This window comes from Chiroxiphia lanceolata, chromosome 8, assembly GCF_009829145.1.
Source record: "Chiroxiphia lanceolata isolate bChiLan1 chromosome 8, bChiLan1.pri, whole genome shotgun sequence".
NCBI lineage: Eukaryota > Metazoa > Chordata > Aves > Passeriformes > Pipridae > Chiroxiphia > Chiroxiphia lanceolata.
The window spans coordinates 37,159,834-37,176,817 of record NC_045644.1 but is presented as its reverse complement, the minus strand read 5'-3'; the positions used below and the strand labels follow the sequence as shown (position 1 = coordinate 37,176,817).

At 47.1% G+C, this 16,984-nt stretch overlaps 1 protein-coding gene and 1 long non-coding RNA gene across 7 annotated transcripts in view; one reads left to right on the top strand and one right to left on the bottom strand.

Moving 5' to 3' along the window:
- Positions 1–16,984, top strand: part of LOC116790089 — a 26,314-nt gene extending 9,330 nt beyond the window's left edge. Inside the window, exons 7-9 of one of the 2 annotated variants that reach the window (XR_004358253.1) lie at positions 1,088–1,205; positions 2,771–4,167; positions 10,583–16,984. This is a non-coding gene — a long non-coding RNA (uncharacterized LOC116790089). The remainder of the gene's footprint in view (positions 1–1,087; positions 1,206–2,770; positions 4,168–10,582) is intronic. The other variant, XR_004358254.1, reaches the window with a different exon arrangement.
- The window catches only part of P4HA1 (prolyl 4-hydroxylase subunit alpha 1), a 31,744-nt gene continuing 15,075 nt past the window's right edge, over positions 316–16,984 (bottom strand). For 2 of the 5 annotated variants that reach the window (XM_032694712.1, XM_032694713.1), the window contains 9 exons: positions 16,382–16,569; positions 15,699–15,875; positions 12,300–12,370; positions 7,178–7,277; positions 6,286–6,339; positions 4,552–4,617; positions 4,078–4,146; positions 3,331–3,427; positions 316–2,858 (listed from right to left, as the gene is read on the bottom strand). In XM_032694712.1, coding sequence (XP_032550603.1) covers positions 2,788–2,858; positions 3,331–3,427; positions 4,078–4,146; positions 4,552–4,617; positions 6,286–6,339; positions 7,178–7,277; positions 12,300–12,370; positions 15,699–15,875; positions 16,382–16,569 — 893 coding nt within the window. In that variant the 3' untranslated portion in view covers positions 316–2,787. Of the gene's footprint in view, positions 2,859–3,330; positions 3,428–4,077; positions 4,147–4,551; positions 4,618–6,166; positions 6,221–6,285; positions 6,340–7,177; positions 7,278–12,299; positions 12,371–13,401; positions 13,473–15,698; positions 15,876–16,381; positions 16,570–16,984 lie in introns of all 5 variants that reach the window. The other 3 variants (XM_032694715.1, XM_032694716.1, XM_032694714.1) reach the window with 3 other exon arrangements.

Below are 16,984 nucleotides of genomic sequence, written 5' to 3'. Positions count from 1 at the left end.
TCCCCCAGACCTCCTTGCCCTAAATTTTTAGGCACAAGGTGCTTTGGGCCCAGCACTATCTGCCCTCCCCTTTTGCAGCCCTTCAGTGCCCAAACTGTAACATTTAACAGGAATTTGTGACAGGAGCATCTCCTGCACCTGCCCCCCCCGAGGCAGTGAAGGGAAGAAGATGAGCTCCATCTTCCACAGACAGTGATAAACCCCTGTGTGATGAGATTTACAGCAGCCACATACAGGAGAGCTGGATGTGGAGGATTTCTCACTGCTGATGGCAGTGGCTTTTATTTGAAGCCCGTTCTCTTTTTTTTTTCTCTTTTTTTTTTTACATTAAAAATTTTATTACAAAAAAAAAAAGTAACAGTAAGGCAGTTTCTCAGTTGTCAGTCACTGTGAGCCAAACAGTTTTCAATCATCTTTAATACAAAACTAGATTCACACAGGAGCCACGCTTGGGATCCAAAAGCCCTTTGAGAAATGATGGGGGTAAGGCAGAAAGCAGCAGCACCAGTGGAATCCCTTAGAGTCAGCACTGGATGCATGGACACTACTGCAGTAGAGGGAGTAGAAATGGGGATTGTCTGCAGTTGAAAAATATCAAATGACCTTTTGTCGTAATCTGGGACGTTCCTGATGTGCCTCAGCAGACTGGAGGTTTAGTTTTAGGGGACTTTTTTTTTTTTTTCAATCAAGTGAAATTTTCCAATGTCAAAAGACAAATTATTTTTCTTTCCTGAAGAATTTTCTTGGAGTAGTTCACTGCTTTAAAAAGTTGTGCACTAAACCATTTTCACTCCCCAGGCAATGCCTCTCAGAGACCTTCCTTAAAATGGTGTTTATCTCTGGAAGTACTCACTGGTATTGAGGTGAGGGAAGGAGCTGTTGAGCAAAATTCCCCAGCTCCAGCTTGTGGTTCATCCTTGGGTGTTGGTTGAAGGGAGATGGGAATAGCAAACCCAAATGCTGTTTCCCACCTCTGTTCATAGTGGCAGCACAGGGATTTCCTTCTGTGCTTGTTCACTGTGTGGGATTGGCTCCCTGCAGACATTTATGGATACCTTTTTTTTATGCATCCTTTTTTTACTTGCAGGGAAGTGGCAGGAGTTACCTGCAGCCATGGAGCTTATGAAACTAAAAAAAGATGGGAAAGAGAAAAAAAGAAGACCATGGATAGGAATGGAGATGGATGAAAAAGGGAGAAAACTCAGGTAGGCAGAAATATTATGTTGGGGTTTTTTTAATTATTACAATGTAGTGCTCAAAGATCCCCTCTGCTCACCCAGCTCCAGGGTGAATTCCTTTAGATCAGCTACTGCTCTTGGGTAGCAGCTGCCTGGAATAAAGGAGCAGTACAGATGTGAGACTGTGTTTGTGTCCTGAGGTGCTGGATGGACTTTGCTTCCCCTCTGCCAAAAGCACAGGCACAGTGCAGGGAGGGGCAGGGCTAAGGAGGAGCAGTTCTGTGGGCCCCACTGCTACCAGGCTCAGCAGGAATTTAACAATGTATTTTCCAGCAAAGACCTTGAAGTGTCTTCTGATCCTCCAACTATAGTACCTTAAACTGCATTCCCAGTATTCCAGAGGTATTTCTAGCACGTTAACAATTGGTTTTGTCTACGTTTCGGCTCAATTTTCAAGACTTTATTGAGGCAGAAAACCCAATTAACCAAAATTGGAATTTTTTCCTTGGCAAAGACTTCAGGCTTCACCCCTAATCAGTAAAACCATAATCATCCAGAAAATTGGACTGTTTAGGCAGAGTCAGGTGCAGCTCCCTTTGATTTTTGCCCTCATGCTAGTGGAGTAGTTGGTTATTTTGCTATAAATATCCTGCTGTGGAAGGGACAGGGTTCATGACAGTGAGCCTGCATCTAAAGAAGGGTCAGGACTATAAATAAATAGGGTGACAGTTTCTCAGGAAACCTCGAGAGCTGTGAGGAGGATGAGGGTGGAGAGCATTCTGTGAGGACTCTGTGTCACCTCAGCACCTGAAGTCTCTTCACCAGTTTGAAATTCCAGCGTCCTAAGGCACGACTGTTTTGATTAATGAAGGTGGGAACATGCCCACCCCCCTGCCCGAGGAGCAGATGGAAGAGCTGGCTGCTGGGACAGAACAAAAGCAGCATTCGTTCACGTGGACAAACATTCCAGAGGTGGGGAAAGGTGGGCTGTGGGTGTTGTCAGGCTGCTCTGCCACAGGCACAACACTGGGGAAGCATCCTGGCCATGCCTGTGGAACTGCTGGCTCATGGTGTAAAGATCAGGAGCCAAATTCCCCACAGGGGCCAAGAAGGAAGACAATTTAAAACTGTGGAGCTTTTGTGCAGGTGGGAGAACAGGTTAAAACGTGGTAATAACCTGTTTTCCAGAGAAACACAAAGGATGCCTGCAGTTCTCAACAGCAGTGGTCAGGCACTCTGGGAAAACAAGGGGCTGAATGTCTGGGAATTGAGGAACAGGAATGGGTTTAACTCAGAGTTCCTTAGAGGGGAGCCCTCCCATGACATCACCCCTGTTTTCCCACACTGCTCAGAGGGATGATGGTGACAGGAACACCACACACAACACCACAGTTAGTTGTGGCCCTCATCTGTATTTTGTCCTTTTTTTTTTCCCGTTAACACTCGTAAACCTCAATATTTTCTGTTCATAAAACCTCGGGGGGTACTGGGAGGGAACTAAAAGCACGTTTGTCCTGTCCACAGCTGGGGGGGACTGAACCTGGAGTGGAGTGTTAGTCAGTTGTAAACTGTTGGAGATGTGCATTTTCCAGGGACTGACAGCTCTGCATCATTCCAGCTCCGATAACGTGCACGGCCTTCGGAATTCCTGTCCCCGCTCGTGGAGCCATTTGTTGGATACTGCAAAGACACAAAGGGATGGGATCACTGCATGTGGGGAGCACCTGCTGAAGGTAAATGTGCTGTTGGTTAAGCACAGCATTACCTTAGTTTCTTAAAGTGTTTTAGTTGTGGAATCACAGGGTTTGGGTCGGAAGGGACATTAAAATCATCTCCTTCCAACCCCCTGCTATGCACAAATGTGAAGTTGGTCTAATAAATACAAGAACGAAAAAAACTTCCCTGCAAAACTACAGAAGACTCTTAAAAGAGGTGCAGTCGTACAGGTACTTTATACATATAATAAAATATGCTGCTATATAGAATATCTGTAATGTATAGAGATGAAGTAGATAAAGTAAATTAAATAGACTTCTTTATAAAGAACTGCATTTCTGGGTGCTTTTTATCCCACCATGAAGTCCAGAGGAAAAAGAAAAGCAAGGCAAGGCTCCCCCCCAGGCCCAGGCTGGGTTCCCAGGCAGGTACTCACCCCATTTATTCCCCACTAGTACCGGGCAGGCCGCGTGCCGGGTGCTGTAATCGCCTTCTCCACTCGGGAACAGATTGTACCAGAACACAGCTGTTCCCTGGGAATGGCAGGGGACACCCTCAGCATTCTGCTCTGCACAACACACACTTAAACACCAACTCACTTCAGGATAAAGCAAAGGTAAGTGCATTTGTATTTCGGATTCTTTTACGCTGGAGGCCCTTTTCCACAGTCTAACATTTGCTTCCTTAGGAATGAGTCTCCTTTGACTTATTTTGTGTCCGTGTAATACTTGTCTCTTAATTATTTTTTAAACCTCAGGACAGTGTCAGTGAAGTCCTGACCAGTTTTAGAAAGCAAGATTATTTACTAAGAAGGTAGACCTTATCTGAGACCCTGCTAAGGGAAAAACCTAACAGGAACATGACATTCCAAGGCCAATTCCCTACAGATGCCTCAAGACTAAAGCAACTTAAGAGATGTGAATGTTTTCAGGATGTGTTTCGAAGCACTGTAATGTTTTGCAGAGTCTGTGCATTAGAAGCAGCCAAGTTCCAAATGTAACACAGGGAATGTGGGGGCCCTTGGAATCACCGGCACTGCTCTGAACCGTGAGCACCTCTGTGCTGCCATGAACAGGGCTGGGATTTCCCTTCTTTTAAAGGTTCATTTAAAGCTTCTTTCATGCCTGTGCTGTACTTTGAGGGGGTGTAGAGAGGCAGTTCCACTGGAGAAATCCCTGCTCACCTTTCTGGGCCAAACGCTGGCTCCGACTTCAGGAAAGACCGTGGCTCCCCCTGCTGACACGTCACTCATCTGCACAGGTGGGAAACACAGGTGAGCTCAGGCAGCCTCGGGGGCTCTCATGTTTCAGTAAAATAGTCGGGTTATTGAAGAAGTTCATTTACATCTCCCTGAAAGAGGCTGAAACCCTCCCGCTGTGGTCCCAGTGGAACCCCAGCCTTGTCCCCTCCACTGCGGTTCACAGGCTGGTAATACTGATGGAGATACAGAAATGAACAGCCAGGCAAGTAACTGTAGGGAGCAAAATCCTCATTACAGCACATGGAAGGACCACATGTCTGGGTAAGAAGACAACAGGACCCCAGAGTTTGTGGCTGCTTGAGTGGGGAGTGACTGCAGCAAAAACCAGAATGAACAGAAAGGAGAATGAAATCCTTCAGTGGCACAGAATGGGGAGGGACACGAGGTGTGACTTACATAAAACAACCAAGTAGCAATTCTGTTGCCTGTTCCCAATTCCTTAAAAGCATCTGGCTCATCTTTCTGTGAACAAAAGGAAGCAGAGTCCATCAGCACTTCCTTTGTGCTGCTGAGAGGAGCCAATGACAGGGAGTGGCTGAGACTCTGGGCTTGGGCAGAAGAAATGATCAACCCCTTGCTTTGGAATCAGGTGGGAAAGGGGAAGGGAAGAAAAGGAAAAAGGTAAAAGGAGAGGATAAAGGAAAGGAGAAAGGAAAGGAAAAAGGAAAGGAAAAAGGAAATTTCGGGAAAGGGAAATTTCAGGAAAGGGAAGGGAAAGGGAAATTTCAGGAAAGGAAAGGAAAGGAAATTTCAGGGAAGGGAAGGAAAGGGAAAAGGAGCCGTCAGCAGGCAACTCTAAGCCAGAAGGGGATGGTGCCTGTGAGGAGCACCAAAGACAGCACAGGGTCACCAACTGCTGCTGAGCATCTCCATGGAATCAAAGGTTCTCACACAGCAATACTATCACTGCTTGGGGCAGGTCTGGCAAAATTAAAAAAGGGAAAGAAAGAGAGAGGGAAAGAAAGAAGGAAGGAAAGAGAGAAAGAGGAAAAGAAGGAAGAAAGAGAGAAAGAAAGAAAAGAGAAGAAAGAAGAAAGAAGGAAAGAAAGAGAAAAAGAAAGAGGAAAGAAGGAAGGAAAGAAGAAGGAAAGAAGGAAAGAGAAAAGAAAGAAGAAGAGGAAAAGAAGGAAAGAAAGAAAGAAAGAAAGGGAAAAGAAAGAAAAAAGGAAAGAAGAGAAAGAGGAAGAAGAGGAGAAGAAGAAGAAAAAAGAGAAAAGGAAAGAAGAAAAAAGGAAAAGAAAAAAGAAAGAAAGAAAGAGGGAAAAAGGAAAGAAAAAAGAAAGAAAGAGGGAGGGGAAAGAAAAGAAAGAAGAAAGGGGAAAGAAGGAAGGAAAGAGAAAAAAAGAGGGAGGAAGAAAAGAAGAAAGAAAAAGAAGAAAGGGGAAAAAAGAGAAAGAAAGGAAAGAGGAAAGAGAAAGAAGGGGAAAAGAAGGAAGAGGGAAAGAAAGAAGGAAGAAGAAAAGAGGGAAAGAAAGAAGGAAGAAAGAAAGAAGGGAAAGAAAAAGAGGGAAAGAAAGAAGGAAAGAAAAAAAGAGGGAAAGAAAGAAGGAAAGAAAGAAAGAGGGAAAGAAAGAAGGAAAGAAAGAAAGAGGGAAAGAAAGAAGGAAAGAAAGAAAGAGGGAAAGAAGGAAGGAAAGAAGGAAGGAAAGAAAGAAGGAAGGAGGGAAAGAAGAAGGAAGGAAGGAAAGAAAGAAGGAAGGAAGGAAAGAAAGAAAGAAAGAGGGAAAGAAAGAAGGAAGGAGGGAAAGAAAGAAGGAAGGAGGGAAAGAAAGAAGGAAGGAAAGAAAGAGGGAAAGAAAGAAGGAGGCAAAGGGCCCCATTCCTAAAGCAGTAGGAATGCCCTGAGGAGTGGTAACCCTGCCGATTGTCACAGCTGGTGATCCCCAGGGCTCCCTGCCCTGCCAGGGCTTGGGCAGAGCTACAGAGTGTGCCAGCCAGTGAAGAAGAGGCTGGGCCGGCCCAGAGGCCAAGGCTGCCCCGGGTCACTGCTCTCCTCCCGCTCTGTACTTGCCCGTGCAAAGTCAAAGTGGGGCTCATACTGTCCTCCCACTCCATAATTTGCCACCTGCAAAAGAGAAACAACAACAGCCCTTGTGAAGAAGAAGGAGGTGAAGACAGAACAGGACTTACCCTTCCAAAATCAAAGTGAGGCTCATACTGGCCCCCTACTCCGTAGTTGGCTACCTACAGTGAGAGGAGAAGCACAAGCTCTAGTAAAGCAGTTTTATCCAGCAAGACTGTGACTGTCATCCACAGCTTCTCAACGGGTCAGTGGCAAACACCAAGCCCCAGGGAGTGACAAGCCTCTGCCGCCTCCAGGAGCAGCAGCACATCCAAGACTGGCACTGCAAGATGCAGCTCCAGGTGAGAATCTGGTACTTCCCAGGGCAGAAAAGGATTTTTCCTCTATGGCAGCTTTTCAGCCTCTGTTCTCTTCAAAACCTGTCACGGTGCTTTGACATGGGTCATGTTTAAACTACTTCATGTCAATAAAGAGGATCCCCTCTCCTGCTTGCCAGTTGATTATAAGAAAAATAACCTCGAACTTCAACCAGATCCTGGGGCATTTTATCCCCAGGAGTCTTGACAGGGGCACAGCAGCTTCCAGCCCCCTGTCTGGGTGTCCTGCTTTCCAGGTACTCACACTTTGCTCACAGTCAGTAAAGCAGCTGCTCCTTCAAAGGCCTCAAGCAAATGTACCAAAGCACTTCTGAATTACCATTTACACCTACAGCCAGTGTTTCCCACATGCCAGGGACACCAGACACACTGTTGGTCCTCATTAAGTACCAGTCAAGCTGAACTCCCATCCCAGCAGCAAAGTTTTTTGGACCCTGCAGCAGTGAAGCTCAGGTTTGGTTGTTCCCCTCCAGCACCAAAAGCCATTTCCCACTGAAGAGCTGCTCTACAAACGCACCTTTGTTTCTTGCCCCCCTGTAAACAAAGGAGCTTTTGTGCCACCTGAGCCACCCAAAATGAAGTGCTGACTGACATCCAGCACCAGACCCGTCCTCAGAATTACCTGCAGCTCCTCTGCTGTGGACACATCCAGCCCGGTGAGGTCCTGTATCCTCGTGTTGATCCGGGACACCACGGGGCTCTCGTACCCTGACAGCCACGCACTGGGGGGACAACCAGGGAGATGTGACAGTAACAGGCACTGCACAGCAGGACAGCAAACACTGGCACTGACTTACACTTCAACGTGACCTTCCTAGGACTTTTCAAGAAATATCTCTGTATTGCAACAGCCCTGACTTCAGTGACCGCATTCTTGAGAAAGAACACTCGGAGCACTGCTCTGAGGGAGCTCTGACTGCCCAGTGACAGAAGGAAACATTCCAAAAGAGTGAAAATCTGCTTCTAGCTGTTTTCTAAACCAGGCACAAACAGCTTTGCTCTTACAGTGAATTCAGCCCCCACAAGTGCTGCATTTTGAAGCGACATTTGGCAAAGGAACAGGTGAGAGCTGCTCTCCTTGTCTGTGTGTCTGGGACTCAGCTCCTCTCCATGGCACAGCACCGTGTGAGCTGCCCTGTCACACCACTCACCTGGGCAATCCCACCACAAACCCTCCTGAAAACAATGCAGCCATGCATTCAGTTCTCTCCCATGTTCCCCACTGAACAATTTCTACCAGAACAACCTACTACAGATTTGCTATTTAGCACCTGCTTCAGGCGAATGATTTTCAAGGGGAAAAAAAAAAAAACAAACCTTAAACCAACCCTTTTTTTTTTTTAAATATAAAGGTCAGCCTCACAGTTCCAAAGGCATCTTTCAAAATGTTTGCCTCCTGCTATATATTAGAACTTTTTGGCTAAAAATACTGCATTTTTCTCTTTATCACCTGCTCACCTGATGTCTGGTTTTCTTGCTGCTTTACCCATCTTATGCCACCTTCATTTTACCTGTCCTCTGTTTACCTTGCAGCCCTTGCTAGTCATTAATATGGATGATAATGATGATTTGGGGCTCATTTCCCCCCTTTTTTGCAGGAAAATGGAGACAGGTAGTTCTACCTCTTTTTCCAGCAGCTGACTCAGCTTTAGAGCTCATCAGTGGTTCCTGCTGGAGGGAAGTCCCTGTGCTCAGCTGGAAACTATCAGCAGCAGCATCATAGTATTTTCATTCAAATGCACCTTCCCATCCATACTAAAGTAAGTTTTTCTTCTTTAATTTGCATTTAAAAAAATATTATAATCCCCAAATCCCTCTCCTGGGAGGAACAGTAGCATGACACGGGACACAAGGCACTGACACAGGTTACAGAATCTCTACGAGCATTTTTTTAAATGCCAAATGAACCACAGAGAAAAAGAAAGAAGATTTCTCAAGGCAGACATGCACAAACACAGCCACAGACCCATCCATTTCTGAGCACTGTTAGTACAAGGAGGGGTTACAGCACAACCTGCCTGGATTTCAGGTGGTGGAAGGATATGTAGATGCACATGGAGCCAAATAAACCCCCCCAAAAAGCAGCTGTGCTCTGCAGCCACAGTGAACAGGGAATGCTCACAAGCAAACCTAACCTCACATTTAACACACACAGGAAAAGCCCCAACCCACCCACCAGCTCCATCTCCCTCTGTCCTGTCTGGGCATAAGGGCTTATAGGGGGGAAAAAAGGGAAAAAAACAGCCAAAGACAAACCCCAAGCATTCCTGCTGTGTGGGTTATTTACAGTAGCAGTGAATGCTTCCACAGGGAGAATACTGCAGCCTTTCAGGAAGGGAAATACTGCATGTATTTTAAAAATAAAATTAATTGCCTGAGGATACAAAGGAAGTCTATGAAAGGTGGAGGAACAGGGAACTGAAACCATAATCCAAGTGCCAGCCTGTCTGCTGAGCAGAGCTGGGGGAGGCCTGCAGTGCTGAGGAGTTACAGTGGGATTTAACCCTCCAAGTGTCACAAAACCTGCTTTGCCTGGTCACGGAATATTCCCATCTGTCCCACATTCCCTCCCCTGGCATCTCGGCCTGGTCCCTTGCTGCCATCTCTGCCTCATTCCAGACCATTCCCTCGCACAAAGGAGGCTTTCCCCTGCCCTTGTCTATCAAAGAAGAGACAGACAGACTCCCCTCACCAGTGCTGGGGAGATGCAGCATTAACAGCCTGAAAGGGTGCTCAGCAACCCTTTTCTTCTAATATTTGCACAGTGCAGGGTTCAGTGTAAGTCAGCACATGCACACAGCTCTGCCCTTCCACGTACATCTGGCAGATCAGTAACTTCAGCTGACAGGTTCATGGGCACTCTGTCATATTCATGACCAGCTGCCACCTCTGAGTCCACCGTGGGCAGAGAAATTCCTCACAAAAGAGGGACAAGCTGATTTCTGGGAAGCCATAGGCAGGGCAGATCAATATACAAGTGATTTACTTACAGGAGGAGTTGGTATTTCCTTAATAACTACCACCCCCAATTCTCTGCCCACACAGGTTTGGTGTTTTCTGACCCATTTGGTTTTGTAAAAACACATCTCTGCACTAAGGCAATACACTATTAAAGAAAAAAAGAGATACTTTCATTACCATGCTGAATTCCCACTGGGGGGGTTGCTTTGCTTCTTCCTCACACCCACATCTGGCTTTTAACAACTTATATTTGTTACAAACAGACAGGAATAATCACATTTCCTCACAGGATCCCAGAATGGTTTGGGTTGGAAGGGACCTCACCTCACAGCTCATCCCATCCCACCCCCTGCCATGGGCAGGGACACCTTCCACTAGCCCAGGTTGCTCTAAGCCCCATCCAACCTGGCCTTGGACACTTCCAGGGATCCAGGGGCAGCCACAAAAAATGTCTTATAATTCTGCATGAAGTACCCTAAAGGTTTTTAACAGCACAATTTTTATATAGAGATATCACTTTGGACTAAGTGACATACTACAGGGGAAAAAAAAAACCAGCCAGCTCTGCACAGCACAGACATCCCCCAAAATCTCAGCTCTGGTCAGTCTAGGAGCAGACATTACATTTCAACACTGCTTCTGTGAGTCACTGGCCACGAAATACCAGCATTTCTGTTTAAAAGCCTTCTCAAATGCACTTAATATGTAAAAACAAGTACCAGTAGAGACGCACCAGGGAGCGAATGAAAGCCCAGACTGGTATTTCTGCAGTGGAAACTTTACCACTACGTGCTACAAGCTCTGGCTGCCTGCTGGGAGGAGAGGGAGAGGGGAAAAAAAGGCAGTTTTTTTATCTTTGCAAGCAGTGTGTGAGTGGGTGGGTTTATTCTGGTGGTGCTGGCGAGGTGCCCCCGTTGACAGAGCCTGCCACGTCCCACCAGGGGAACAGTGGTGCTCTCAGAGACAGGAATGCTGTAATTTGGGAGGGCATTTGCTAGGAAGGAATGTTTGAAGGGGGAAAGCAGTCATCTAGTAAAAAAATAAAGCATTTTTTTTTGGGTTTCAGGAGCAATGATTCATCTGGAATCCAAACCAGCTCAAGCAGCTCCAACAGAAAGATGTTCCCAGCAGGAATAACACAGACCCTCTAAATCAGGCTGCCCTGGGCTCTGGAGGAGAATTCTACCTCCTACTCCAGATTTAGGTGTCAAATTCTCTTGGAATGTCCATACACATCCTGGAAATCTGCACATGGAGGAATGCAAAGGGGAAGCAGGACAAGGGCAGTCCCCCTCCACCCTCAAGAAATGGTCTTCCCTAAATTCTTGGATGTTTCTTCACAATTCTAATTCCGGGGTCCAGCAAGAGACTGGATTTAAGAACTTAGCAAAGTCTGACTGGAGAGTGCCTTAGGTGTGTTGGTAGGAAGTCCCACAGTGCCACCTTTTTGAGCACCAAACCTTAAGTAAGGTCCCATTCCCCAGGAGCTGGCCAGGAGGCTCTATCCCAGGTTTTCCATTGGCTTTCCATGCTGGGTGGTGCTTTGTACTGTTCTTTCCCTGTGGCAGCTGCAATACCTCAGGGCATAACACTTCTACTGATGAAAAATCACAACTCTAAATCAAAATTTCTTTTACTGAAGCTCATCTATTTAAATAGGGGGCAAAATTATGCATCCCAATTTCCATCAGTGATCTGCTTCTGCAACTCCCAATATTAGCACAGAAACCATGAGGAGGTGAGGGAGGTTCCTCAGCAATGCCACAGAGCTGGCTGGCACAGAGGACAAATCCCAGGACTGAATAAATGCTGTCTTTAAAATATGCAGTGACAAACAACCAAGGTAGATGAGACATGGACAAGACTTGAATATTAAAAGCAAAAAAATAAAATTTAAATGCAACACATGTCCAACAGGAAGACAAATGTTCCTAAAGTCAAGTCCCTCTGGAAGGGGGGCCTGTGGGGGGCAGTTTTAAGGAGCAAAGAGACCATTTCCAAAGTATTCCCACTACCTGTGTGTGCCCATGAGCACCTAGACCCACGTGCTCCAGAGGTGCAAGGCAATTTTCAAAGGATAAAAATTAACGTTTCCAACTTTTAACAACAGTGGCCTTAGGATCTGACCTCAGCTCCAATGGTTTTCCCAGTTTTTCTAAGACTTATAATCACTCCTGAATCAATCACCTTCCTGTGATCCACTATTTGGAAGCAATTTTACCTTTTTAAAGACATTCATAGCTCAATAAAAGCCCTCAAGCTACAGCCCATTCTAATTTCCAGGGGTTTGTTCAGAGCAGCTGAGAGAACACTGGGTTTCTAGTAAAGCAGCAACTGCATTCCATCATTTCAACAGGGAAATCCTTTACAACCACCACCTAGCTTTAATTTGCAGCATTCCCAGGAATCCCAGCAGCTCCTGGTTTCAAGCAGGCGTGGATATCTGGCAGTTTAGGAGCAGAGGTGAGCCGGGCAGGTCCCTGTTGCAGCGGGAGTGGCAGCGGAGCTCGCGCTCACGTTTAGTATGTTAGTGGGAGCAGACAAGCCATGCTCAGCCAAAGGCACTTCCACCTTGGAATACCACCATTTCCAACCGATCCCTACTCCAGCAGGCCACGTGCTTTGTGTTACATGCCAGCTCAGCTCACTCAGGCCCCTTTCTAAAGAAAGGCTTAAGAACAGAGGTCACGCCAAGTCCTCGCCCCGCACGCTCAGCGCTGAAGCAGCACAGCCCCAGGACAGCCTTCCTCGGCCAGGGAATCCCTTGGAAGACGCTCCCTTACCTCTTCGAGACTCTGTAATGTGCTGTGGTCAGTTTGCCAGTCTCGGGGTCATGCACAGTAGCCCGGCTCAGCTACAAAAAGAGAAAGGACAAGGCTTACCCACCTCGCAGGCTGCGCTCTGCCAACCCCAGGGCTTCCAGAGGGTTCCGATTGCTCCGGATGCAAAGCTCACAAATTAGCAAGGTTGGGAGGGTAACAGAAGCTGCAGCTGCTGTGTTCAAATTGCACCAAATTGGTTGGAAAAATTTGGTTAGATTGTCCTTTCACTTTTTTTCCTCCCTTTCTAAACTTTTTTTTTTTTCTTTTTGGTTTTAACTTTCTGCGAGTAATTTCTGATGCTGAGTTTCCCAGACAATTCCTCTCCACCCAGAAGTTTAAGTAAGTCCTTCCTGATGGTGTGCGTGGCCAATCTTTTAATTAACACAACTAAAACCATGGGAGGGCAAGCAGGGGCAGGTGGCTTTTCAGATCCAGCCAATTTTGGAAAAGGCTGGCTAAATTCAATACTTGCAGTACTTAGTAGACAAGCTGAAAAGAACCAGGAGCCTGGTGAAAATGAGCCAGATTTGTGTCAGGCAGGAGGTAAAGGAGCCCAGCAGGGAGTATGGGATTATCCTGGACACAGAGATGCTCTGTGTGTGTGTGTGTGTGTGTGTGTGTGTGTGTGTGCGCACAGCAAGGACTCAAAGCATCTCTTACACCTGTAAAGGCACTACACATTTTCCAAGGAAGGGGAGGACAACTCTTGGTTGGTGAGAAGAGCAAGGGGAAAGGAATATATAAATTAAAACCAAACTCCAGGTTTTACTGAAGGTTTTGTAGCATCACATGTTTTTCACACTGACTGCAGAGACCTGACCGTTGGAAAACACACACCGAGAAGGCGCCCGAAAAAGAAAGAGAACAAATCCAAACACGCCCCCAGAACTTCCAGCTGAAGGAAGAGACTGAGAAACTCAGCAGGAACAGCCTGTCACGGATCTGCAGGGAACAGCAGGGTGGACTCCACGGTTGTTCTTTAGCCCACCTCTTGTCTCCCCAGAAAGAGCAGGACGTACACACTCATTCCAGGCCCAAGACCTCTGGCACGGAGCTCTCTTACCTTTTGCTAATTCTGTAATGTGCCGTCTCCAAGGCTCCCGTTATGGGGTTTGAAATGGTGGCTCGCCTCAGCTGTGAAGCGAACCATCAGAATAGTTGCATTACAAGCACAATCTGCATCCCAGCAATCCGACCCTCAGAAGCCTGGGGGGATAATGCCCGGAGCTGCCGCGCCACCGCCCCGGCACTGCCACTGCCCCGGCACTGCCGTGCTCGCCTCACCGGGAACCGGGGCAGCCTCCACTCTCACTAAAAACACGGGGGTCCTGTTTGGGGTTGGTTTTTTAGTGTTAGAGAAGATCAGGTTTTCCAGAAGTCCTGTTTCCACGCCTGCAGCAAGGAGAACAGCTGCTGAATAGAGCAAACTAGAGGCTTTTGTTCCCTTTGCATTGCAGCAGCTGCTGGGGCAGCACAGTGCTGTGGCAGGTGAATGAATACCTGGTGCTTTGTTACTCTGTCCGGCACAGAGGACAAGGAGTTTCACAGGTAAAGTGGATCCAGGCAGCACCATCATTCTCAACAAGCCAAAGATGAATAAACCCTGCTTTTTGGGTTCTTCCTATACCAAAAGCAGCACTGAACTCTTCTGTGCTCACACAAACTACTGCTTCATCCATGGTTGTACTGTACTCCCGAGATACACAGAGTGAAACTCTTGGCTCAAGGCCTTCCTTTCCTTCCGTTACGCTCCATTTACTTCGTGCCATCCCATGTGTGTTAATATTCCAGTTCAGGACCTTACATGCACCCTTTAGCTTGGTTCATGTTCTATCAGACACTCCGTCTCTCATAACTGGGGAGGCTGAGGTGCAGAGCCCAAATTCTGGAAGAGGCACAAGGCAATACCAAGTCCTGACTAACCAGAAGTATGTCTCTACTGTTAAACTAAGTAAATCAACACCTACTAACAAGAAAAGGCACTGGGAGTTCCTAATATGCTGCCTCTCCTCTCATCCCATGCAGACACATAAAAACCAAGGCACAAACCACAATTCCAGCGAGACTCCCACAGCTGAATAACGAGCTGAATAATGCCAGCACAGATCAGACAGTGCTGTCATCCCAGAGGATGGCAACATCCCAAGCATTGGGAATGAGATGACCTTTCAGTCTCCAGAAACACAATCCCTCTGGCTGCTGAGCCGTGCAAGGCCTCGGCCGTAGGGAATGCGTGGAACGACGGCCACATACAGATGCTGCTGCATTAATGACCTGTGGATCTCTAAGTCTTTGCCATGAGCCAAATGTCTGACAGGAAAACAACGACCTCAGCAAGTCCAGAAGTTACAGTGACCACGTCCACAGGTTTTCTGCTCCCTAAGGAAGTGATCTGGTCACATTCCACAGACACAGTGCCAGTGCTTTTGCAGCACTGAAGGGGCTCAACCACCTACAGCCCAACACACAGGGCTCTGTCTCAGCCCTGCAGCAAAGCTGTCTGCCAGGAGAGCAGGAGATGCCTCACAGTGAAGTGAAAAAGCTTGTACTTCCTGCTTACAGTTCAGACTGTCCTCTCAGGAATCACAGAACAGAATCACTGAGGTTGGAAAAGGCCTCCAAGGTCATCGAGTCCAACCTGTGCCGGATCCCCACCTTGACCACCAGCCCAGAGCACTCAGTGCCGTGGCCAGTTGTTCCTTGATTATTATGTGCACTCAGAAACAGCCATCTTTGCATCCAGTGTCTGGAACAGGGTTCAAGAGCCACCACAGTCAATAAGAAGGCAAATATCACCAATTAAGCCCTGCCCTCTTAAAGGTTTTTCATCTGCAGGCAACTTCCAAGCCTGGGAGACAGCAGCCAGTTTTATACCAAAATGGAGGCTACAACCATTCTGTCTTGTCTGCACAATAAGGTGGCATTCCAGGAGCAGAGGAAAGGCTGCCTTTCCCTAGACAGCACTCTTCTCCAGACTTTAAAGGAAAAAGCAAAAACCAGACCCCCCAGCAAATACCAGGAATACTCCAAGGCACCCTAGCTGCAGCACGTTTCTTTTCTGCTGGAGAAAATCAGTGTGTGCTGAAATTGTGCCTGCTGGAAGAGCCCTGCCCTGCTGTCAGCTGGCTCTGCCCATCACACAGCATTCCCAGCTTTCCCCACCATCTCCTGCAGAGAGCGTCACCAAGAGCTGCAGGGTGAGGAAAGCGAGGTGTGAGGGCACTGCCTGCCACAGGACACATCACACCCACTCACACAGGAAGCACACGGGGAATTTGGGATTCCAAAGGCAAAGGAGCATGAGGCATTTACCCCCATGGATTTTCAGATTCCAAAGGCAAAGGAGCATAAGGCATTTACCCTCGGCTTGGCCAGTTCCTTCACGGTCTCGATCTCCTCGTCGGAGATGATGTCCAGGAAGCGAACGATCCGGGGCTTGTCCCACTCATCCTCCTGCTTGACAGGGCCCAGGATGTACCTGGGATTCCTGTTCCCGTCGTAGTAGCGGCAGAAGAGTCTCTTTTGTCTCCGAGGAGTCTGGAAGGAGGCAGAGCCAGAGGGTCAGAGAACTTCCACGGGACATTAATATCTCCAAGAAACAGAAATGTCCTGAGGACAAGACAAGGGAACAACCCACCTTCCCTACCTCATTGTTACGGGTTAAAGGGATGCTTTCAGTTTAAAAAAATTAGTACTGTCAGCACATGAATGTTGCTGTGTAATACTTCAACAAGCATTACTTGACATAGTCCTATTAAAGTAATTTTCTCACTAAAAAACCACCCTTATTTAATTCTCTAAGTAACTCTAGACTTCCACCATCCTTACTCAATTAATCCCACTGATGTAGCACATCCAAGTCAGCCAGCACAGCCCTGCCTGTGGCACTATTACTTTTAGTCTACTGGACTGACTGAAACAGGGAAGAAATCCAACACACTCATCCAGCTGCTCTAACAACTTCCTTGCTTCCACACCACACACAAATTCCTGACATTGCTTTGTTGGGTTCAAACATGTGAGAACAGTCTACTCCACTTTACCATTTTGAGCCCCTCCCCACGGCACAGCATTTCGTACTTCCTTCTCTCAGGCAGGTAATCCTTTTTCTTAACCTCAGTTTCCTTCTCCTGCTCTTCTGAATCCGTGCTGGACTTATTTCCTTCTTTCTCTTTGGCCATGATATATTCAAAATATTTCATGTTCCCGTTGGCTCTTTGATGTTCAGGATCTATTGACAAGGAAAGAGGGGAGGGTCACTGGCAGCTCTCCAGCTGGGGAGGGATTATCCCAAAGTGGCTATTTACAGGAAGCAAAAGGAAACAGAGGCACACTAGTGCTTCCCAAACCCTCACTGCACACGCAGGTCCCAGCACTCAGAAAAAGGGTTTGGGCCTTCCAGCCCATCTCACCAGTGAGGGAGAGACAAGGGAATGAGACAGGGAGAGAGCTGGGACAGCATGAAACCTAAACAGTACCTTGATGGGATTTAAGATTTCTGGGGACAAAGCTTTTAACAATCACTAAACTTACAGAAGCTTCAGATCTTTGATAAATGGCTCTCGGGAGCTTTTGCTATGTTAGGTTTAGTTCTGAGCTTCTCAGTGCCTCCTTTACACAGTCAATCAGCAAAGTATTCACAGCAC